Source organism: Argentina anserina, chromosome 4 (assembly GCF_933775445.1).
Source record: "Argentina anserina chromosome 4, drPotAnse1.1, whole genome shotgun sequence".
Classification (NCBI taxonomy): Eukaryota; Viridiplantae; Streptophyta; class Magnoliopsida; order Rosales; family Rosaceae; genus Argentina; species Argentina anserina.
The window spans coordinates 27,579,682-27,603,761 of NC_065875.1; the positions used below are offsets into that span (position 1 = coordinate 27,579,682).

A 24,080-nucleotide genomic window follows, 5' to 3' on the forward strand; every position below is an offset into this window, starting at 1 on the left:
TATAATCTGGTTACTGTATCATTCGGTAGCACTACATTCTGTACCAGTCCCAATCCTTTTCATTTAAGCATTTCATAGACATTTTACAAAATTGTTGTATTCTAATTCCAAACTTCTTCAATTTACAGGTTCAAGATGCCGCCAACTAGTAAGAGTACAGATGCAGAAAGAGAGAGATGACCAACTAGCTCGTGAGTTGGCTGAGCAGTACTCTAGTTCTTCTAAATACATCAATTCCATGCACAAAACAAAATCAGAGCCTATTATTGATAAGCCTTCTTCAGTTTTTGTTGGATGAGAGCCTATTACTAGTGTAATTCTCTTATTGTGGCTCCCTTGTTCGGTATGTGGTTTGGAAGAAAAGTCTATACTCAAGAAAAAGGAAGAGGATGCTTGAGTAGGGCTAATTAGCAAGTTATTCACGCATTAGGTATACTACACAATCTCATTATTCAAATAATTGAAGTTCACAAATCCCCAAGAACCTATTTTATGGTAATACCATTTATCTATAAATGCCCACAACACAAACGAGAGAGGCTTGCATAACTTAAACAATAAACGGTACCAGATAATCCTTAACGAGAACCTTAATTCAGAACTATTCTGCTTTGGTGCTTTGGTGATGAGGCTGCATTAATCAGGTCATGTACGCCTAAGGAGAGTGACTTTGAGTCCGTGCTTCATGTACATTGTCAATGCTAGCTTTGGTACAATGGGGTGATTCTCGACCACCTTCACATGGTAGCGAGAGATGATGGAGGCAGCAACAAATTTCATTTGATAATAAGCAAAATCTTTGCCCAAGCAGAGGCGAGGACCGCCGTTGAAGGCAGTGAATTTGTAGGCAGACTCACCCAAGAACCGGCCATCTTTTGGGTTCAACCATCTCTCCGGCTTGAAATCCCTGCAGTCCTTTCCCCATATTGACTCCATTCGCCCCATGCTGTACATTGCATAGATCACTTTAGTTCCCTTCTTCAGTACTGTTCCATCTGGAAATACGTCATCTTCGACAACCTACAAATCCAGTTAAGACTTAAGAGTAAGCATTATTGCTTTATTATATCTAGAGAGCTTATCTAATTTTTCCTACCCGAGCCAACAGAGCGAACTCAGCGAAGGGAAGGGTTAGGTAAACAAGAATCTTATCAATGACCATTCCCAAATTAAGGTGTCAGTTTCCTGTCAGAAATTGAGAAAGATATGTAATAACACGGGCCCATTACTTATATAAGGAAGTCAACTATGTTATGACAATGATTTGTTACCGATGCACAAAAGTTTCTAATTCTCATGGTAATCTATTATACATCTCACATGATTGACAACGGATACTATTTTTCTGATCCCACTCACAAAATAATATCGACCGTCGAATGTGAAACATATAACATACATTGATTTATATTAGAATTTTCCAGCGTATATAAACAGGTTGGAGTGTAGACGCGGGCACACACACATATATTGGATGTTCAAGTATCAACATACTTTCTCTATCACCGGAATCAAAACGAAATATCGTCTATATGTTGTATACTCTTTATCAGTAATTGCTGAAAAGCAAAAACTTGAAGGATGGTGATCGATTTTAGACCTGTGTACTTGACCAGAACGTTAATCTGATGTTAACTAAGATAAAATAATACAAAGGTTTACTGAAGATTAGATCAAAGATTCTAAGCAGAAACATTAATCTGATGTTTTAGTTTAACAACTAATTAAATAATTACCTCCTTGTGATCCAGTGGAACTGAAGGATACAACCGCAGAGCTTCTGAAAGTGCAGCATGAAGATAATCCATCTTCTTCATCTCTTCCGCCGAGAAAACGAGTTCGGTTTCAATATCATTCGTTGATCTTGCGTCCACTATGGTGCGTAGTTCTTGAAGAATTTTGTGCTCGACCTCGGGATGAATATGAAGGAGCCAGAAGAACCAGCTCAGTGCCACTGATGAAGTGTCTCTCCCTGCAAGTATGAAGTTGACGCATATATCCCTCAAGAACTTGTCCGTGAACCCTTCGCCCTTCTCGTCTCTCAACCTCATAAACACCGTCAACAGGTCCGATCTCTGCTTATTACCAACTGGACTAGTAGTATCCATGAGTTCTTTCTTCCTTGTCCGAATCACATCGTCTGCGAACTTATTCACTTCTTTTATGGACATCTTAAGTTTCTTCTCTGCCCCCAAGTTGAAGTACCTCATGGCCTTCCACAGCCACGCCGGTGTCACGAAGCGCATCACCGTTGCTTCAGTGGCGTCCTCAAACGCCTGCGCAAACGGTATTTGGGGTAAACCCAGTCTCAAGCAACCGGGGTCGACCCCAAATGCTATCATGCACACATTATCAAACGTCAATCTCAAAAGAACATCTTGCAGGTCGATTGGGGCAAGTGAGTGTTTGATGGAGTCCTCTAAAACCGGTAGAAGCCGCCCGTGGACCAGCTCCAGCAAGGAATCTACAGTCAACTGTCGGAACTTGGCGGAGTGGAACTCGAGGCTGGCAGTCTTCCTCTGTCGCTGCCATGTCTCGTCGTCGGCGCTGAATATACCGTCTCCGAGGAGATCACTGACGGTGTCACGGAAATAAGGGCCTTTGGGGAAATTGGAGAACTTGGTCTTGAGAAGGTGCTCCAAGTTACGAGGGTCGGAAGTGACGATGCAGTGGAGGCTGCTAACCCAAGGGCCTCTGAATGAGAAGGTACCGTTTTGGCGGCAGAGAACTTGTGTGAGCCACTCGTAGATGTTGTTGGTTTGGAATCCTACGACAAGAGTCATTGAGGGTAACATTCCGAGCAGAGGCCAAACGGGCAGACCATGGTGTTTCTTTTGCCTCAGGGAGTGTATGGTCACGAAAACACATAGAGCCACGAAGAGCTCCAAGATTTGGATGTCGCGGAGGAAAAAGAGTTGCCGGGAGACTAAGCTTCCGGCAACGACGGCGTTAGCTTCAGAAGCGGAGGAGATGAGAGAGGTTAGATTGCTGATCATCGTCATCATGAATGGATGATGATAATGATCATGGCAATGAAATGAAATGAGAGAGATGGAGATGATACGCGGTTAGGTTGAGGAGTGGTGATCATGTGTTGTTTGTTACTTGTTATATGGTGTTTGCTTGGCGTGCATGTTTTTACTTGTCATCTGAGAAGCGGGTTTGATTTGGTGAGCTGAAATCTAATATTGTCATATTGTGAGGCATCTGTAGCAAGCTATGGCGTAGAGCCCCCCCCCCCCCCCCCCTTTTTTTTTTTTTACGTGGTCACTTATCATAACTAACTGCTACGCTTAAATTAATAATGCTTATGGGTTAAGCTTCTTTCTTTCCTTAATGAACTAAGCTAAGCTAAGCTAGTGTGAATGTGGGAGGAGTAGAAGCATGTAGCTTTCATGTATTCACTTTGGGGAATACGAGTTAGAAGTAAGAGGGAATGTTGTGTGTTGTTTGGTTGATTTAGGGGTTTGAGTGTGGAATTAGTCAAGTGATTAAGGTTTAGGTAATAGGACGTAGGGTAATGGTGTCTTGTATATGGAATGAGGAGGGCACAAGTGAAGTGGGTAATAATAAAATGAGGCTTTCTTACTTGAATTGTAGAAATTGAGTGTGCGGGAGGTTGAGAAGTGGATGCGGGCGGATAACCTACGATTGCAGTAGTCCTCTCTCTCTCTCTCTCTCTCTCTCTCCCTTTTTAAGAGAGAGAATCATTGGTGAACCACTACGTAAACTCAACCCAATTGGGCCTCCCCGCATAAAAGAGTATCCAGGTTCTGTTGGGCCTTTCCACACAGGTACATGCAGGTTTAGGTGGCCCGAATGGTGATGAATTAATAGACTCGGTTGTAGGAAACCTGCTTCATGGAGTCAGAACTCAGGAGGAGGCGCAGCAGGGAGGAAGTGCAGAAAAGAGAGAAGAGATGGCGTTTCTTTTCAACAAGTTTCAGGAGGTAATTTCCTTTTCTTACTTTCCATTCACCTCGTCTGCCTTAGCTTCTGGCTCTCAGGCAGACGAAATGAATTTGTGAATCTGTTACTGTTTAGTATTATAGGGTTTGAGGTAGTTAGGCAAAGTTCATAATGGGGGAGGAGATAATTGCTTTAATGTGGGCTTGTCCCAGTAAAAATGAACGGATTAGCACCATCTCAGCTTGTAAATCTTTGCTGAATAGATCATGTACTACTGCTGCATTATCTCTCTGAATTTATCATTCTTAGGCATTCCTAAGTCAAGGAAGGGGATCCTACATGCTTATCTACCTCCTTAAGCTGTGCTATACATGTGAAATAGACATAATGCTGACCCATTTTTCTTCTAGGCTGTCAAAGTTCTTGCTAAACACTCCCCTATGCTTGCCAAGAATCCTAGGAAACTACAATTGGAGGCGGATATTAACCGCCTGTTCCTGTATACCGGGTAGGTTGGTGTCTCATTACCATCTTTCAATATCAGCGTCTTGTCCGATCCCAAAGCTAATTGCATGCTTATCATTATTACTCATGTGCAAAGCATGGACCAGGCGGTTATTACTGATGAGTCTGCCCATCAAATTGCTTCATACAGTACTAGGGTGCTTGTATTGAACAAGAAAATAATGTAATTACAATCCTTCTTAACAGAAGAAATTTATATTATCTAAATCTAAAACAGCAACTAGTTTCTCATCGGTTCTGTTTACTATCGTTATTGCTTGTTGAACATGAATAGCAGCCATGGGTTATACAATAGATCTATATGTCTTTATCTATTTACATTTTGCAGCTCCTCATTCGTCATGTTCTAAGTTTTAACGAATTCACTGACCAATTGTTTCTTATGAAAGATGTGAACGGAGTTCTAAAGTTCAAATGCATAAGCATAACACTTGAACCACTACAAACTTTTGCACCATTGACCCCTTGTTGTGAAATATTAATCTTAGATTTCTAGTAGTTTGAAGCACTACAAAACCATTTGTTTTTCATATAGATCATATATCTTTTTTATTTTTACTTCTGAAATATTTCTACATGTATTTAGTGTTGCCGACTGTTGCCATTCTCATTCATATAATTTGCATGCTTCATTTTCCTTGTCTTAAATATCACAAATGTTGATTGTGGAAAATATTTATATCCAGCTACAATCGCTTGGGAAAGGACGCTGATGGGGCAGATGTGGACGAGATTATTGACATGGCTAATAAAGCCTCTATTGATGATCAACAGAAACAAGTCCAAGAGAACATTCATCTTCAAATTAAAAGCTTCTGCACATGTATGGATGAACTTCTTCTCCCTGACGTAAACAACTCCAATGAGGTAGCTCATTCAACTAAAAAATCAAATGTTACCCCTCAACGAAGTGGACTTAGTTTAGCTATTGGCAGAAACAGACAGGGAGACAAACATCCTGGTGAGTTTTTTCTTTTGCAACCTTTTTTCGTCAGTTCTCAGTAATTTGTGATCTTAATTTCATGAGCTTGAATTTTCTTCTGAACACTCGTGGCTGAAAGTGGGCTCTGAGAGCCTGTATTAGGATCTTCAATTATCTCCATATTAGGTGCTTATAGGTAAGTTTGGCTTAAAATACCACCTTAAAATACTTTGGCTTTTCACACATTCAACATTTTGTGAATTATAGGTAAGTTTGTTCTCTTATAAAGTTATAAGGATAAGTAACTGCATTATTAACCAATAGTATGGAGCAATGCAGTTTTTTTTCCTTCCCCTTTAAACTTTGTATGCAAATGAGCTTCAGCCAGTGGCTCTTTAAATGCTGAAAGCATTCTCTCATACAATTTTTTCTCATACAATTATGCATCCGAGATTGATGATTCTCTCTAACCATTCTCATACAATTATGAACCCAAGAGTGATGATGTCCTCTACATACTCTACCTGGAGAAGATAGCCTCTCTATGTCAATATGAAGAAACTTGTGTCTTCTGCTTTACTGATTACTAATTTATCTATATAGTATAAGACTGATTAATTATTATTTTTCAGCACAGATGTGCCTGAGACAAGGCCATTAGGACTCGCTGATGTATCTAAAAAATTAAAGGATCTCTTTGGCTACACTCTCGATATCAAACCTTCTCAGATACCCCATAAGGAAGCGGGCCAAGGTTTATTTTTAAATGGTGAATGTGATGTTGGTTCTGTGGTGGCTGTGTACCCTGGTGTAATATATTCCCCAGCATTTTACCGTTACATTCCTGGATATCCAAGAGTTGATGCACAAAACTCGTATCTGATCACAAGATATGATGGAACTGTGATCAATGGCAAACCATGGGGTTCTGGGGGTCAAACACGTGATTTCTGGAATGGGTTAACAGAACCAGAGATCAGGTCTCATAAGCAAGGAGATGAGAAAGGTTCAGATCGTCTCTTAAAGCTCCTAAGTAAGCCTTTAGATGGCAGGCAACTTGGAAGTGGCAACATTATAGAGCGGAGGAACCCATTAGCTTTGGCTCATTTTGCCAACCACCCTGCAAATGGTGTGGAGCCAAATGTAATGATTTGTCCTTATGACTTCCCACTAACTGAAAAGGAAATGAGAGTTTATATTCCAAATGTCATATTTGGAAGTGCTGAAGATGTGAAGATGAAGAAATTTGGGAGCTTTTGGTTGAAGCTTGGGAGTTCAAGAAATAGCGGTTCAGATGTTCCTGTTTTGAGGACACTTGTTCTGGTAGCTACAAGGGCACTCTGTGATGAAGAAGTGCTTTTGAATTACAGGTTGAGCAACTATAAGTGCCGGCCAGAGTGGTATAGTCCAGTCGATGAGGAGGAAGACCGAAGAAGGTGGAGCTGAGGTTTGTTATAAACTTTGGTTTATGTTACAGAATTATACTCATGGTTCCTTGTGAGTTGTGACCATGAAATTTTATCAAGTTGATAAAATTAGCTGCATATAAGGTTAGCAGATGGAATTTGAGTTATGTGGAATTCTGGGAGAGAAATTTTGTACGTGGCATAGCCATCATATTTAGGGAAAGCAGTTAAGTTTCCATTTCTTTCACATTGTCAGACGCTACAGAATAAATTATCTGACAGTGAATGGCTTCTATCTTACAGAAGCTTGTTGGTGATTTACGTTCGTTTTTTCATGTACATTTTAGAATTAGTTTTTGAGTTTGGATGGATGGATGGATGGAGCAACAGGAAAAACAAGAACAGATCCAAAGTAGTCTAAAACTTACAATCCATTGGGGTGTTGTTAATTAGAACCCTGTCTTGTCATGGCATCGCGGACTTTATGTGTATGTATGTATTTGGTGGTTGGGTTTTGGAGTAATATGGTAGGTGGATACATATGGAAGGCCCTGCTAGTTCATTTGTATTCAACTATTCATTTCTTGAAAACTAGTATTTGTTCTTTACTTTGGGAGTATATTTAGGCCTGTTTGGTGTTTGCGTTTACATTGGGAGATTGATGGGGTGTCTCAATCTAATTGGCCGTCTGGCTGCTATTTGGTGTTTCAGCTCTTTTCAGGGGTGTGTCTCAACCATTTCAATTTTAGCAAACAAATTATAATTATTTAAATTTGATATCTCATTATATGATAATGATTGGTTTTGAATTAGAATCCAATATTGCTACCGTCAAGGAAAGGCCATTCAATTAATACGATTACGATTGTGTATGTGATGTTGATGCAAGTAGACATGATGTTACATATGTGTGGATCACTTTGGTCAAGCTTGTATTGCTTCTACTGAATCATATGGCCTGCACATTTGTTTCCATTGGACAATTCTAAAATAAAAACAATTGACTGAGCCAGCAGCCAAGATCTCTTCCTTCCTCTCATATCTAGCTAGCAGTACGTTATACATGGCCGTTCTATACGTTTTGATCCTTCTGCCTTAAAATTTTGATAGAACAATATTACAATTCCCTTAAACTTAGCTAGATTTCGTGCACCATCATTCTTCAAGGTCAAGCAGTTCCCTTTTCTCTCGTGTTTATGCATGTGTGTGTGGCTTTTATATACTTCAAATAGCTGCAGATTGATCGAGATCAGTCAAAAAGTCAAAATATTATGCTTGTAAAGATCGGTTACTACGTACGTACCCTTTGGTTCCGGAGGACGCAATAAACTTGATATACTATATATATCCTCATAATTATCCTCTATAGAAGAGAAGATTTCAATCAAAATGAATGGACACAATACCATGAGCTTCGGCTTAGGACTAGCTACGTACATATACTGATATACTCTCTCAAAGTCGATCTGAGGCAAACGTACTTCTAAATTAAAGGAGGCCACAGCTAGCCTAAACTATCTAGCTGTTGCATGCTCGATCACCTCAATTGATTGATACTATATATTGGCAATTAAGCAAAGATACAAAGTAAAATTGAAGTATTTTTCCTATTTTTATATGATGGAAGTGTCATGAAATCACACAAAGAATGCTCCTCCATGAGATATAAGACTACTACTTAGGTGGACATTGTCATTGGTGAGTGGTACAACGGTTGGTGCGCATGAGTTGCTTCAACAAGTAAATTCCGGATAGGAGAATCAGACATTAAAGAAGAAACTAATACACATAATTAGAGAAAATGAAATCATGCTAGTTAATATGCTATTATTAGTTATTCGGGTGGAAATGCAATAACAGGAATTGAAAGGATTTGTGATCTGCGTCGTTATGAGTTCCTATAAATATATATAGACAGATCACACGGACGGACATGTATATGCTCTTTTTTGTTGGTCTCTCGCTTATATTCATTCGTTTATTTTCACTCTTATCTGTGGAGTCGACTTGCTTAAGTTTCAAATTCGGTCCCTGGATCAGTCTTCATTCAAATTTGAACCACCATATATTCCAAATTAACATCCCATTCTGTATGTCTCTTTCTTTCTCCATGTATTCTACTTAAGCCTGCGTATTCGACCAGACGGCAGTGAGTGTGGTCAAATTCTGATAGTAAAGCCAAATGCCTGTGATACTTGGTCTTCTGGTTATTAGTCTGTGCATAGCAGCATCGGTACTCCCTACGCAAACGGGAGCGAGATCATCATGGATATCATCAGATTATAATGATGATGCAAAGGAAGCAGATAGAGTGATCGGACTGCCGGGTCAGCCTCCGGTGAAGTTCGATCAATACGCAGGCTACGTAACCGTGAACGAAACTCACGGTAGAGCCCTCTTCTACTGGTTCTTTGAAGCAGTCAAAACCCCCACAAATAAACCACTCGTCCTTTGGCTCAACGGAGGTACCTGCTTATCTATCTATCTCAATTCCAGTCGATTCGAATCAATTAATCCATAACTCAATAGGCCATCGTATGAATACTCACTCTCTCTCTATATATATATAGTCCATGAACAATTCTTCATAAATTAAGGACCTTAATTTCTTCATTGCTTCTTTGCCTGGCGTTGCAAGTTGCATTGATCCATTGTTCATGTGCATTACGTATGTATAATTGAATTTATGGTCCCCCGCACTGTAGTAGTTAACACATGCATTATCGCAACCTGTCATGATCATACATCACCATCATTCTAGCTATTATTAAGCAACCAGAGCAAAGACAATTTGTATGGTCTCTACTTGTTTGTGTAGATTCAACCTTGTTAGCCATATATATATGGATCCAAGGAAGGGAGGCCTATCTAGATAGCTTGATCCAAAATTTCAATACATTGTATATAGTTCGACGGTAAAATTCATACAGAATAGACTCTAAATTTTATGCTTGTGCGATAAATTTTATGTTCAATGACACCTAGATAATGAATTTTATAAATGCATGTATATGTGTAATAAACTGTCAAACCCTATGATGATGGAATCCTTGAGTTATGAATGTGACTGGTTTTCAACAGCTAAGCAATATATATTTATAATTAAAACAGAAATGTGATTGGTATTATATAAATCCTTGTTTTGACCAAACTAAAATAACATTATTTTGATCTAGCTGGTCCAACCTAAGTGAACATCTTTAAAAACAATATGGCCCATTACCTTTGGGCTCAGTGGAAAGTCAAAGAGTACCCAACTAATCTCACAGAAACCCTCTTCTTTCAGGACCTGGATGTTCCTCAGTTGGATATGGAGCAGCAGAGGAGCTAGGCCCTTTCTTCCCTCAAAATGGCGCCAAACCCAAGCTCAAGCACAACCCTTACGCCTGGAACAATGGTATTTACTCGAGTTTTTGGTTTTCTACTTAAGAAACTCTAACTGGCCTTTTCCATTTCTGAATATATAGACTCTGCTCACTCGATCTTCATCTATGTGTATTTTATTTTCAATCAGCTGCCAATCTTTTGTTTCTGGAGTCTCCTGTGGGTGTCGGATTTTCTTACACTAATACTACCAAAGATATCAAGGAATTAGGGGACACCATTACAGGTATGTAATTTCAGTATTTGATCTGATCTTTACAATTTTTGTCAAATAAACTAGAGCTTGAATAGACTAGATAGTTATATATGACCGATTGATGAGCCTTATCATCTTATGTCAGCTGAGGATTCATACAATTTTCTCATCAACTGGTTTAAAAGGTTTCCAGCATTTAAGTCCCACGACTTCTATATCACTGGAGAAAGCTATGCAGGTATACATTCACCTACAAGCTGTGACATTCTTCATCAATTCAAGACAATATTCATTCCTCTTCTTTTGGTCTGTAAATGCAACTCTGATTAACTACTACGTACAGTCCTTAATCATGTGTCTGTGTGCCAAATCTGACTACAGGGCATTATGTTCCACAACTGTCTGAGCTCATTTTTGACCGTAACAAAAAAGCATCCAAGGACAACTATATAAACTTCAAGGGATTTATGGTGGGTGAGCTTGCTCTCTCATCTATTCATTTTTATCATTTTCATCAGTTGCTTATAAATCAACAGTATCTTTTATATGGTTCTTGTGACATGAACTATGATCGACGCGTGCAGATTGGTAATGCAGCAATAGACGATGAATCAGATCAGAAGGGATTGATTGATTATGCGTGGGATCACGCAGTAATTTCTGATCGGCTGTACAGTGACATTAAGAGAGAATGCAACTTCAGTGTCCAAAACGTATCCAAAGTGTGTAACAACCTGTTGGATGAGTACTTTGATGTGTACAAAATCATAGACATGTACAGCTTGTACACTCCCACCTGTGTCAATGATAATAACACTCTATCAGTCCCTACTCGTCAGCAACACTTCCGCGCCATTGAAGGCGCTCCCACTTTGTTTTCTAGAGCTGTGAGTGACACTACCATGGATTAGCTAGCTACCTTCAATATACTAAATTGAATGATTACGTACTGCTCTATGTTTATATAGGAAGGACGGGGAAAGAGACCACAAGGTTATGATCCTTGCTCATCAGATTACACTTATCTGTACTTGAATAATCCAGAAGTCCAAAAGGCTCTGCATGCCAATGTCACTGGCATTCCCTATCCGTGGACTCACTGCAGTGATAACATCACCTTCTGGAAGGATGCACCACCATCAGTTCTTCCTGTGATTCAGAAGCTTGTCGATGGTGGTCTCCGCGTCTGGATTTATAGGTATGTATAGTCACAGACATTTACTTCTTTCATTTCAATCATGATTAATATATTGTTCTGGCTGACATATATGTACTGAATGAATGTACCTGCAGTGGTGATACTGATGGCAGAGTTCCGGTGACATCAACTAGATACGCGTTGAAGAAACTCGGACTGAAGATCAAGCAAGATTGGACTCCTTGGTACAATAGCAAACAGGTACCAACCTCCATTTATGTCTTAGCAACTACGTACCTCTTATTATTCGGATCTTCCCGAACTGATTAGACTGATCAATGTATGTGATATTCGTAGGTTGGCGGGTGGACAGTTGCATACGACGGCCTTATGTTTGTGACAATTAGAGGCGCAGGTCATGAAGTTCCAGTTTTTGCACCAAGGCAGGCGCTCCTCCTCTTGGAACACTTCTTGGCTGATAGGAGTCTCCCACCAAAACCATTCTAACATGATGAAACTTTCCTTTTTGTCGTTTTGTCAATAAATATTAGATCATGAACTTGTTGAGTCTCTGCCCTAGCTAAGAGCTAGCTGAGAATGAACTAGTCAGAATCCAAGTCTTCAATGGCATTATTGTTTATTTGACAGCTTCCAAATTATTTAAAAGAAGAAATAACAGAATTAGCTTCCAAAGCTTCTGCGTACACAGTCTGAAAGACAGACATGCAGGGAGAGAGATTAGCAAGTTTTCATCATTAAAAATCATTTGAATGAACTCAGATTATGCAACATGACTGAACAGTCATTCTTGTTCATAAATAGCCATTCTACTGATGATTCTAGAAACAAGAAGCCTCTTTGTTCAAAAGCTGTCATCTATCAATCCAGGGTTTAGTTATTGGAAATTTGATGCACTTTTAGTTTGTTGTGTTGTGTTCCTCACCTCTTTCAATTATAAGTCTATCTTTTTGTTGTTAAACTTCAGTACATCAATAATTTAGTTATTTTGCCCGCATGGAAGACAAATCTTGTTTATTTTCTTCAAATCACTGATTTCCTACCTTAGAAAAAAAACATGGGCCGTCACATATTTCACAAAGTCCATGAAGTAGATATATATAGAGAAATTCTCAGCTGCGGACGTCCGCACCGTCCGTACGGTGCAGATTTGGCGATTTCGGCCACTGGTGACGCGCAACGACGGTGCCGACCAGCACAACCGCACTCCCCTCCTCTCAGCTCTCATGTCTGTGTTGGCCGGAGCTGCAGCGCCGGCCTATGGCAGCCGGAATCTCGAAATCTCCGCATGGTGCCCAGAAAATTTGAAATTTCAAGGTTCTGGCCGCCGTAGGCCGGCATTGCAGCTTCGGCCGGCACAGACAACAGCGCCAGAAGGAGGGGAGTGCGGCTGTGCTGGTCAGCGCCGTCGTTGAGCGTTGCCATAATCGCCGAATCCGTATCGTGCGGACGGTGCGGACGTCAGTAGCCGAGAAGCCCTATATATGTGTGTGTGTGTGTGTGTGCGTGCGCGCCAATTCACTTATTCAGGGTTTCAACGATCGGAAAGGATGTCGACTTAGACTTTTGAATTGGAATTCCGAAAAGATTTATATGTAGTAGTACGTTCCTCCATCTCGATCTTTTTCTGATTCATATTCTTTGTCCTTGTTTGTTTTTTGTAATCGCTATATGCATATTCAAGTTGATATGTTCCATCTATCTATACTACTATATAAAGTCAGCACCCTTTAAAATCACTAAAATATGTTTTGCCTAGAATACTTTTTTTATTATGCTCAATTACATAAAATGATTATATGTTATAAAAATCAAAATAGATGTAACCACAAATATAATATGTTTTTTTTCATCATTACACATTAACACGTACATCGCACGGGTATAAGTCTAGTGTATTTAATTTCGGCAATATATGCATCTGGATATTGATTAAAATAGCTTTTACATATGTTAATATGTTTATGGGTACACATGTTGGGTATTGCTGTACAAGATCTGCAAGGTTGGATTTCACCTATATATCATCTCTTGCTTTTGCAGAGGATCAGAAGAAAGTTTGGATTGAACGGGTGCAATCGGTATTTGCATCTCATGGCTTTTCCTTCACAACTTTTTTTTCTTAATCATCAACACCATCATCATCAATTCATCATCATCTTTTTTTTTTGTGAAACCTTTTTTTATTTATTTAACAAAAGAGGGGGGTAAAAAACCTGACTTTCTATGTCTGATAAACTCAAACAAAGAGGATAAACAAAAGCTCAATCCAGCATGTGTACACCCACACATGCAAAACCATAGATATAAAAACTCTAGAAAATAGCAAATCCTCAACCAAGAAACCTTTAATCAAAAGACGTGATGAAGCTGGTAGCATTGGCAGACAGTTGTGAGATACCAAGAATAAAGAAAATAGACATCTCGTGATGCTTCTTGTAAGGATGAAAAGAATGTAGAGCAGACTCTCTGAACAATTCCAAAAGATGACGTTGGGCTTCCAACATATTAAAAATTTTACATTCGAAACGCACCATATTCCTAGTGATCCAACGCATGTAAGTAGTTCAATCATATATACTTTTAAGGAAAAATCTCCTACTTAGTTAAGTATAATATAATGTGCAGGATGAGAGTGTGATGATCCTGGAATCAGATGATGTTAAGGACGCTTATATCATTGATAGGCTAAACTTGCTCTCGATCTTCTCACACGTAGTCTGAGTGTACGATGGGTAAGAACAACAACCCCCCCCCCCCCCCCCCCCCCCCAATATTTTGCTAACAACTGAGCTATTTTGTATGTTCACAAACAATCATTTTAGTTGCTAAGTTATTCAGGTTTTGTTTCATACTTGAATGTAATTCTTTCTCTTTTATTGCAAGATTAATCGCATAATTCATTCTTTCTCTAATTAAGTTTTGCATTCCACAACCTTTTTGATTGTAGGTTGAACCAATATTGGGTGAACAAATTTATGGTGTGGTGATACCGCTAGATAAACCAGACGAGATGAATGAGGTGTGCATATATTTCTTTCTTTTCATGTAATTTAAGCTTTTGTTTGGTGTCTGCAAAAGCTGATTTTCTGCATCTGCTAAATGCTGTTGTTTGCAGGAAGAATTTTCAAGCAATTATGATGCTTTCATCAACAATTGATAAAGTATATGTGAGTAAAGAAATCAAGCTTCTCTATGCAAATATTGTGTATGAATATGATACTCACTTCATATTTGCAGTCATACTAAACATTCACAGTATATAATATATGCAGGGACTCCAGAGCAAGTGGAACTGCTCTGTTCTTTAGTTCTTTACTTGGTAAGTGTTATTATTGATGTTATTACTGTTATTAGTATTGGTCGAGGCATGAGGTTAATTTTTTTTTTTCACTTTTCCTGTAAAATGAATAGGAAAAATGCGTGGCGGTCGTTGCTACTTCGTATTATGCAATGGCCGCAGTGACATCCCTTGTTGAATTGAGCCTTTGCGGCACTACCCCGTTGCAATATCATGTTGACTTACTGGAAAATGGTATAGAAATGCGCAATAAGGAGGAAAATTTCTTAACAAATAATCTCGACTTGTTCCGCTCTTTGCTTGATGGATAAGATTTGAACAGACATAATTGCCAGAAAATCCTCGGACGGAAAATCTACAACAAGTTCAACGATCTATTATGTACCCTGTTCTGGCTTTTGTGATGGAAAACATTCACGTAGTTTTATTATCTTGTATTTGTTCCTGACCCTCTTTTCATTATCGGTCTATCTTTTTCTTGTTAAACTTCAGTAAATACTATTTTTTAGTTATTTCAGTAAAGGATTTGTTAGATTTGCAGCTCCTACTCTTCAGGGCTTCAGGCTATGGAAGTAATTTATTTATCTTCATCTGACATTCTGTTTGTTAAGCTTGGGGTGAGTAGTCCTAAAGACAGACACAAGAAAAAAAAATCTTGCATTAATGAACTTAGATAGTCCTTCATCTGACATTCAAGTTCTGATCATTTACATGCTTCGAGTCTTGCCCTTGCATCATTTTCATAGTAATTCGCTGAATTGGAATGTCCTACTTCACCTTATATGGTATTGCAGAGGTTCATGCAGCTCAATTCATAATTTCATATTGACTGTTTCCCTTTATCTTGGTGCTTAGTACTTTCTTTACATGTTGTGTTTATTCAGATGGATGAAGTGCTAGCAGCAGTGGCTGACAAAATTAAAAATTTGCTGTCATTTACCTTGTGGACATTTCGGAGGTTCCTGATTTCAACATAATGTATGAGCTTTATGACCCGTCCACAGTCATGTTCTTTTTCAGAAACAAACACATTATGATTGACCTTGGCACTGGGAACAACAACAAGATCAATTGGGCTCTCAAGGACAAGCAAGAGTTCATTGCCATTGTGGAGACAGTGTACCGTGGTGCTAGGAAGGGGCGCGGTTTGGTGATTGCTCCTAAGGATTACTCCACCAAGTACCGCTACTAAGTGCTGTAATTCATTCCAGTCCTTGTAAGATGATCCTAATGTCTGAATTTCTATATATCAATCTCCTGTATTCAAACAACCAAAAGCATCCTAATGTACAATGTATATATGGAGTTCTATTTTGGTAATCACTCGACTCTCTTTACCTGATCACCTTTGTTCGCTCCTAATAGTTTGATTAGGTCCGTAGCTTTTGAAGTTCTTTACCTGATCACCGTGTTCGCTCCTAAGAGTTTGATTAGGTCTTTAGCTTTTAAAGTTTTTAATATTAACGGATCAATAGGCCAGAAAAGCCTATGACTTTGAATTCAGGTATACATTGACTTGGGTAAAACCTGTTCACTCTAGCAGAAGACGTAAATTTTATGAAGATATCTACTTTGTAAGAGGATATGCATTCTGACAGTTTCCAGAAATCTCGAGGAATTGTGCTGAATATCCAGGAGTGTATTAGCGTTTTCTACTGAAAAATAGTTTCGCTGGATTATATATAAATGTAACAACTTTATATCATTAATCTTCTAACAGTGCGTTCTATTTATAATTACAGTATATTGTAGTATAGATCAATCTCTCTTTTCTTTCCCTACTCTGAAATTAATAATAGCATCTGCAAACCCTACGATTATTGTTCCAATGATATACCAGGTAATCCCCGCCAATACGATCTGTAACCAAGAGCTGTTGATTATGTCCAGTGCTACAGAGCCATATATATGTTCTGTTAAACCACCACCACCTGTACTAGTACTATCATTAACTGTTGCAACTTCATTTCCTTGTAATCTAGCTACAAGAACTGAAGCAACCATTGCTGGTCCCACTGGAGCCACCCATATAATTGGATTTCTCTTTCTTCGAACGTTTTCACCTGCTGGTGTAGTTTGCTTCCATCGTTTGCTACCAGTACCTGCCGCAGATGAAACAGGTTCTGATGATCTCGAGACGTCAGAGTTACTTTGGGATGTTGAGGCAGCAGCTGGAAGAGAATTGCTTGATGGAATCCAATAGTCATCATCATCCGAGGTACTTATGTGACCATTCATTGCAGAGGTTTGGCGGTTGCTGTTTCTTTTCGGTTGCTTCCTGGCTGCAGCTGCATCTCTGATCTTGCCAATGTTTGGTTCAAATTCTGTGCTGGATTCTTTATGGGCAGTGAGTAGTCTTAGATGTTGGAGAGGCTTTGTACTCTTGGAACTGGTTTCACCTGCACTTGCAAAGGGTATCCAATACAACCAGTTGGAGATGGATCTGATGGCTTGAATTGCTGACACTCTTGCTTCTCTTTGTAAGTCTGTTTCCTGATAAACACAATCTAATTCAGCAACTCCATAGCCTTGATGGAAATTAATTTGAGAAACTATAGACGTATATAATGTGAAGCAGAGTGATAGTAACTAGTGAGCAGTGAAGTAAAATAAAATGATCTATATATAAATGTATGTAGAAGGTCCTCTAACGTACATAAACATTCTTTGCAGAAGCCTTCTCTTTTGCCTCTTGGAATCTTGTCTGGAATTTTTTCACCTCAACAAATATGTTGGAGACGCGAATACCTGCTGAATTCCCCATTCCTATTCTTACATTGCCGCGCGGCTGCTTGGACATCAGAAATTCCAAAGCTGCTAAGTTCGACCTCTCCACATATCTACATATAATCCATCGATTGATCATTCAATAAAGAAACGAGGGTAGTCTAAGTGTATGTAACGGATCGAAGTGAAGCCTTGCTACTTCTTTCAATGTGGTTCATGTATTCAATGAAGAGATACTTACGAGATGCAATCAACAGGACAAGCCTCTATAGCCTGTTGAATTTTGTGTTCAGGGTCCGCCCACTGTCCGACAACTCTGGCTCTTCCATACACGGATTCAATTGCAAAAGTCTTCTCAGCACATAATGCACATTTCAAGCAACCTATACACTTGACTTCATCCACGAAAACTGCTCGTTCTTCGGTCTCTGAACCATACCACGACGAGTAAAGAGGCTTCCCTGAGTAACCTCGGAGCTCTGCAATTTTTGAGTGCTCCTGCATACGCGCATGCACTAGTAATTAGCTGCTGATTGTTAAAAGAGAAAGATTCTAAGCATGCAGTAGGTAATGGATAAGCAACTGTACGTGATGATATGGACCTTATCATAAGCGTGGCGCTGATTAGGATCAGAGAGAAGAGCATATGCTTCATTGAGAATGATGGCCATGTCATGGCCTGCTGCGCCAGCGATGTCGGGGTGACACTTCTTCTGGAGTGTCCGGTACGCTCTTCTTATTTCAGAATGATCCGAAGAGCTATCGATGCCCATAAGATCGTATAGATCAAAGTCTGTGATGTCAGATCCGCTAGATGAAGAAGCTCTTGCCCTGCATCTCCATCTTGTAACCTTGATGATCTTACTACCCCAGGAGGAGGTTTTTGGGCTAGTTGTTCTTGATACAACCATCGGAGCAGAACAGGTGGAAGTGGGGGAGGGAACATGGAGAGGAAGACATGCTATTCCTGTTGCTGCTACTGGCGGAGGCATGTCTTCTTCGTATCCTAGTGTTTGGTTGGCTTGCAATTGTAGCTAGATAAAAGAATAGGTAGAGATCAAAGAAGAAGATGGAGGAGATTAAGATTAATGGCACAGAGGTATAAAAGTGAAGACGAGGAAATAGGAGGACCAAGAAAGCTTGGCTCCAAGATAATTGGGTTGCGTAAACAGCCAAGCCAGACTCAGAAAATGATGTGAGATATTTTCTTGACATTGTTGCACTACTTCTTTTGCTTCATTTTTTGTTTTGGAAAAGAAAAAGGAAAGAAAAATTAAATGCCCCCACGCAGGATCGAACTACGGACCTTCAGTTTACAAGACTGACGCTCTACCACTGAGCTATAGGGGCAAATTACGAACAGTTTTAGTGGAAAAATAAATTTAATAACGGTTTATATCGATTATAAAAATATAAAGGGTTTCATAAGAAGAGCAAGAGTGTGAACTGAAGAGTGTATTGAAGATTTGAAGGAATCAGATGGAGAAGGGGCCGCCGCCGACGTCGACGATGAGCGTGAGAGGAGAGATGGAGAAGCTGAGCGTGGAGCAATTGAAGGCGGTGAAAGAGCAAACTGATCTGGAAGTGAATCTTCTTCAGGATTCTCTCAACAACATACGCACCGCCACCACCCGCCTGGAGCTCGCCTCCTCCGCCCTCCACGACCTCTCTCTCCGCCCCTCCGGCAAGAAGATGCTCGTCCCTCTTACCGCCTCTCTCTACGTCCCCGGAACCCTCCAGGATCCCGACCAGGTCCTCGTCGACGTCGGCACCGGCTACTTCATCGAGAAGAACATGCCTCAGGCCAAGGACTACTGCCACCGCAAGATCAACCTCCTCAAGTCCAATTTCGAGCAACTCGTCGAGGTTTAATCTTCTTCTTCTTCTTTTTTTTTTTGTATTCATCTTCTTCTCTATTAATATCTATTTCACCTACCTTTAACATTTTTATCTCAATTTTTAGTATATATTTCGTGTTTGTTACTAGTAATGACAATTCAATATCTCATCTACATTGCTATTACCTTTCTATGTGGTAATGTGTATGGCAATTGGCAGCTGCAACCATTTATCCAAACAGTACATATAAAACGAGAAAACTAATTTCTTTGGTTGTCAAGCAAACTTGACTTGTATTCTTCTCTGTTTTCCTTGTTGCTTCTTTCTTCTGATTACGAAATTTTGAAATTAATCATTATGCAGGTTGCTTCCAAGAAGAAGAGCATTTCTGATGAAGCGGGGTTTGTCCTGCAAGCTAAGCTGAAGCAGATGGCTCCGGCAGCTCAGTAGGAGACGAGGACTTGTAAGATTTGTGTTCTGGTATCCAAGTTAAGATCATGATCAAGTACTAATGACTTAGGAGTAGACTTCTTTTGTTGATTACTGGAAGAGAATTTCCAACATCATGTTAGAGTTGTGCTTAGACTCTTGCGGTCTTGTTCCTTAGATACGGGATTGATTCTCTTCTGCACTGTAAAAACTGGTATCGTGGTCGTATCATTGCCAAACTACTTACAATTTACAATTTTCTTTTTCCAGCTTCAAATGTTGAGCTTTACTTGTTATGATGTAGCTCTTCTATGAGGAAACATTGTGGTCTTGTGTGTTTCAAAAGCAGTCTATTCAGATCATCAACCAAGATATACAAATAGTGAAATTGAAAACAGCGGATTGCCTTGTGTTTTTGATTCACACATGATATCTATAGAAATTGTTTACGAGATTATTACATGAAAACCATCTGCAGCACTTCAGACTTGAAATATTCTTTCGTATATTCATAAGCAACAAAAAAAGGATTTCAGAAAATTCTTGTTTGGTACTCTGAGTCTGATTTTTGGGTTCAGGTCTTACTGTGTGATGAACATTGGGCTGAGGCACAGCCTTTCAAAGTAGGAAACCTTGTGTCCCTTATTCCTTGCAATGTCAGCGTGAACCCAGCGCGGACTATTTCCAGGTTTACCAGTAGTCTTGTATTTTCTCATAGACTCTATGAGAAGCTTTGTGAAGGTGATTCCAGAGTCTACTATGTTTTGTGCCAATGCAGCATTCTGTGAGAAAGATGAGGTACCTGGGGATATTCTCCGCTCATCTCTTTACATATAGTCTTGTTTTCGTGTCCTCCCACAGAGAAAATACAGGTTGATTTTCTCAACTTTCATGAGTAGGTTTCGACTACATGATAAAGGCTTCATCTGCTATTGAGCCAGAAACACTGGTCGGAGTGGTAGCCCTGACTAACTTGTCTGAAACAAGTTATGAAACAAGCTAGGCGTCACGGGGGGGCTCTTTTCATACAAACTCTATTGAATGAGAGAAGCTGACATGATATATTTTGTTGGAATGATGTTTAGAGTAAACTCTGTAAAGGGCATCGAATTTGTTAGTACGCAGAAAATCACATAACCAGATCAAGAGAATTGTGGCGCGCTATTGTTAATGAGATTTATGCATGTAAGAATCAGGGTACCTCCAAATAGAAATCTTGAGAATATAAGAGATCGAGCACGTACATTGACACCGAAAGAGTAGAATCCCAGTGGAGTACGTACGTTGTTGTAATATACTACTGTGGGTAAGCATAACAAGGAATGCATACAGCATATATTGATACAATATTTGCTGACCATGTACTTATCTTCTGCGAGAAATTATATTTGAACCTACGTAGTTGCTTGTGTCACCTAGTTAAGGGGGGTAGCAAAGACATTTTACTTGCTCTCGACTAAAACCTTACCCAATCGGACCCAAGCCGCAAGGTTTCTTACTTTCTTCTTCCTCAATTGTGTTGTTGATTACAGACCTACTAGGCGGACAGCAATGATATCCGCTTCTTCTCCTCCAAGCTCTCATCTTTTATTGACTCACTCTTCTCAGTGTTTTAAAACTCCCAAGCTTTCTCATCAGGTAATCTCTCTCTCTCTCTCTCTCTCTCTCTCTCTCTCTCTCTTCTTTGCAATTGTGTTTTTGTGACTTTATGGCTTCATTGCGTAAACATCTATTGGCTATTATCACTTTTAGATACCCAACAATGTTCATTTCGACATCATACTCCTATTATTGGTTTTCTGATTAGCTAGGTTGTCACTGGTATGAGGCAGCTAGTTTTAGGTGATTGCTTATGGAATGTTGAAACTCTAATATTGTATATGGACCCTTGTCATTCCAGATAACATTTTCATGCATCTTTTACTCTCTGATTACTTCTTTGAACTTGTATCAGCCTGTTTTGCAATTTATATGCTTTGTGGATTACCTTATATTGGTTATGTAATGTGTCTGTCGATTTCGATCACTCATCAGTGTAAGCAGCAGAATACAAGGGCTGATCCATCACGAAGGGCTTCTAAAGTTGTTGCTTATTATGGCTTGAAGGAGCCACCTTATAAACTTGTAAGTACCTCCTTATAATAACTTGTGAGTTATCATTTTATAAAGAACTTACCTGAGTTATCAACCACTATTTCTATTTTAGGATGCCTTGGAACCCTATATGAGTCGGAGGACATTGGAGGTTCATTGGGGAGGCCATCATCGTAACTACGTGGAAGGTTTAAACAAACAGCTTGAGAAGAGTGACAAGCTGTATGGCTACACTTTTGATGAACTTGTCAAAGCAACATATAATAATGGCAATCCCTTACCTGAATTTAACAACGCAGCTCAGGTATTAACTTAGATTATCACCTGTATATTACTGGTTAATGTTAGGAAACATTCAGTTGTAGATTTTTATACATTTAGAGGAGATATTAGAATCAAATATAATCTTGCGACCTGGAGAATATCTTCCAGGAATTGCACTCCTTACTTGGAAATGGCAGAAATGATAGAGGTATAAGTAGAGCAAGGTTGGAGCTGGGTTCGATTTTGATGGAGGAGAATCTACCACCAAATAGGACAATACACTGAACATGCTAGATTCTGGCTTTAATTTATTCAAATTTTTTTGTTTCTTTGGTTTATTATCTTGAAGGTTTTTCATGGTATTTCATACTAGTTGAATATTGGAAAATTCATACTTCAGTCCCTGCTTTTGGGCATCGGTTTTAGTAGGTTCAAACCAAAGACATGTTGTGGAAAGGGATGCTCATCCTTTTGCATTTTAGTTGGTAGTTCATGGTTGATATGAGACACAAAGGCAAACTTTTCTTTAATTGTAGTTACATCTGTGTTTGGATTTTCTCGTTGCAGGTGTGGAATCATGACTTTTTTTGGGAATCCATGCAACCTGGAGGGGGGGACATGCCCAAACTAGGTGTACTTGAGCAGATTGAAAAGGATTTTGGTTCCTATACAAGTTTCAGAGAGAAGTTTATAGAAGCAGCACTAACTCTATTTGGCTCAGGCTGGGTTTGGCTTGTTTGTAAGTCCTTTTTCAACTCAACTCATGTTATTGTTCTTGGAAATTCTTATGAAATTAAAAATCTTCATTTTGGAGCTTTCTTTTAATACGTCTAGTTAACAGTCATTATGTCGAGACTATTCTTCTTGTAATAGAAGTGCGAGAACCATCAGTGTATATCCATATCATGGATAACAACTATAACACAGTTATTATTTTGCACTCCTGAGGAACTCATCTTGTTGCTTTGTTTGCGAATTAACTCCTGTCCGTATTAATTTCCTTGTTTCATTCTCCCCAGTGAAGAGAGAAGAGAGACAGCTTAAGATAATTAGAACTTCAAATGCCATTTGCCCACTTGTCTGGGATGACATAGTAAGTATATCAGATGTTTCTGAATACTGTTTCTTAGGCTTTATATTATATAAGCACTAGCACTGATTGTCATCTCTAATTGTGCAGCCGATAATCAGTTTGGATATGTGGGAGGTATGTTAATGACTTCTCTCTCTCTCTCTCTCTCTCTCTCTCTCTCTCTCTCTCTCTCTCTCTCTTCAGTATGCTGATCATGTGTTTACTTGGTTATATGCAGCATGCTTACTATCTGGATTACAAGGTATGTGTTTACTATAAGCTTTACTTGTGTCTGTCCACAACCTCGAGTATTTGTATGAATAATCCGTGGGTATGTTGTTGTTAACAGAATGACAAAGGAAAGTATGTGGATACATTTATGAACCACCTGGTGTCTTGGAATGCCGCAATGGTGCGCATGGCCCGTGCTGAGGCATTTGTGAATTTAGGCGAACCTAGTATCCCTGTTGCTTAAAATGCTTCAAGATTAAAAAAGTAGTGCGGCTGACTATTATCAAGAGGCTCCCCTGCTCAGTTTTTGCTAGTTTTTTTGGGGAGTTTGAGCTAGAATTTGATTTAGTGCTCAAGAAAAAGGACCGATCCGCATGCGGTGCTGTTGTGCTGAGTTGCCCTGATGATCTGCAATTCTGCATCACAAATAGTGTAATTTTGGGGTCACAGTAGAAAATTCTAGTATGGTGCATCAAGATTCAATGTTGTATTTTTTGGAAGTTGGACAGTGTATTGGACTATTAGTGTTGTACAAAGATAGGCATGTAAAACATCAGTTGAGCAATGAATTTGTTTTTTTTTCCATTTTTTTTTCAATGAAAAGGAACGGTCACTAGTTATTTGT

The 24,080-nt window shown here is 39.4% G+C and overlaps 6 protein-coding genes, 1 non-coding gene and 1 pseudogene across 9 annotated transcripts; 5 read left to right on the forward strand and 3 right to left on the reverse strand.

Annotated features, from left to right (window-relative positions):
* Positions 1-424: 424 nt before the first annotated feature.
* Positions 425-3,099, reverse strand: LOC126790871 (cytochrome P450 86B1). 2 transcript variants are annotated; one of them, XM_050517232.1, is made up of 3 exons: positions 3,028-3,091; positions 1,737-2,935; positions 425-1,020 (listed from the first exon to the last, which is right to left on the reverse strand). In XM_050517232.1, exons 1-3 carry the CDS (start codon positions 3,089-3,091, stop codon positions 646-648), a joined length of 1,638 nt encoding a protein of 545 aa, XP_050373189.1. In that variant the 3' UTR covers positions 425-645. The 2 variants fall into 2 exon arrangements, with proteins under 2 accessions (XP_050373189.1, XP_050373188.1); XM_050517231.1 differs by having other exon boundaries at positions 1,737-3,099.
* Positions 3,100-3,736: 637 nt separating this feature from the next.
* LOC126790989 (uncharacterized) lies at positions 3,737-7,079 on the forward strand. 2 transcript variants are annotated; one of them, XM_050517379.1, is made up of 4 exons: positions 3,737-3,950; positions 4,320-4,421; positions 5,121-5,395; positions 5,994-7,079. In XM_050517379.1, the coding sequence occupies exons 1-4, from the start codon at positions 3,862-3,864 to the stop codon at positions 6,800-6,802; spliced, it is 1,275 nt and encodes a 424-aa protein (XP_050373336.1). In that variant the 5' UTR covers positions 3,737-3,861; the 3' UTR covers positions 6,803-7,079. The 2 variants fall into 2 exon arrangements, with proteins under 2 accessions (XP_050373336.1, XP_050373337.1); XM_050517380.1 differs by having other exon boundaries at positions 3,784-3,950; positions 4,320-4,417.
* A 1,653-nt stretch (positions 7,080-8,732) lies between these two features.
* Positions 8,733-12,243, forward strand: LOC126792857 (serine carboxypeptidase-like 34). The gene is made up of 9 exons (XM_050519348.1): positions 8,733-9,227; positions 10,049-10,159; positions 10,277-10,372; positions 10,488-10,580; positions 10,724-10,812; positions 10,927-11,229; positions 11,311-11,540; positions 11,636-11,741; positions 11,838-12,243. Exons 1-9 carry the CDS (start codon positions 8,945-8,947, stop codon positions 11,985-11,987), a joined length of 1,461 nt encoding a protein of 486 aa, XP_050375305.1. The 5' UTR covers positions 8,733-8,944; the 3' UTR covers positions 11,988-12,243.
* A 3,440-nt stretch (positions 12,244-15,683) lies between these two features.
* Positions 15,684-16,075, forward strand: LOC126791680 (thioredoxin-like protein YLS8; annotated as a pseudogene).
* Positions 16,076-16,481: 406 nt separating this feature from the next.
* LOC126791442 (chaperone protein dnaJ C76, chloroplastic) lies at positions 16,482-18,628 on the reverse strand. The gene is made up of 4 exons (XM_050517898.1): positions 18,129-18,628; positions 17,768-18,024; positions 17,456-17,639; positions 16,482-17,292 (listed from the first exon to the last, which is right to left on the reverse strand). Exons 1-4 carry the CDS (start codon positions 18,516-18,518, stop codon positions 16,558-16,560), a joined length of 1,566 nt encoding a protein of 521 aa, XP_050373855.1. The 5' UTR covers positions 18,519-18,628; the 3' UTR covers positions 16,482-16,557.
* A 176-nt stretch (positions 18,629-18,804) lies between these two features.
* Positions 18,805-18,876, reverse strand: TRNAT-UGU (transfer RNA threonine (anticodon UGU)). The gene has a single exon. It is a non-coding gene; the product is annotated as a tRNA-Thr (tRNA).
* Positions 18,877-18,964: 88 nt separating this feature from the next.
* Positions 18,965-20,077, forward strand: LOC126791254 (prefoldin subunit 5). The gene is made up of 2 exons (XM_050517676.1): positions 18,965-19,392; positions 19,729-20,077. Exons 1-2 carry the CDS (start codon positions 19,006-19,008, stop codon positions 19,813-19,815), a joined length of 474 nt encoding a protein of 157 aa, XP_050373633.1. The 5' UTR covers positions 18,965-19,005; the 3' UTR covers positions 19,816-20,077.
* Positions 20,078-21,278: 1,201 nt separating this feature from the next.
* Positions 21,279-24,038, forward strand: LOC126790675 (superoxide dismutase [Fe] 3, chloroplastic). Its single transcript, XM_050517007.1, has 8 exons — positions 21,279-21,432; positions 21,829-21,918; positions 22,001-22,192; positions 22,720-22,891; positions 23,172-23,245; positions 23,333-23,359; positions 23,463-23,486; positions 23,574-24,038. The coding sequence occupies exons 1-8, from the start codon at positions 21,346-21,348 to the stop codon at positions 23,697-23,699; spliced, it is 792 nt and encodes a 263-aa protein (XP_050372964.1). The 5' UTR covers positions 21,279-21,345; the 3' UTR covers positions 23,700-24,038.
* Positions 24,039-24,080: the final 42 nt, after the last annotated feature.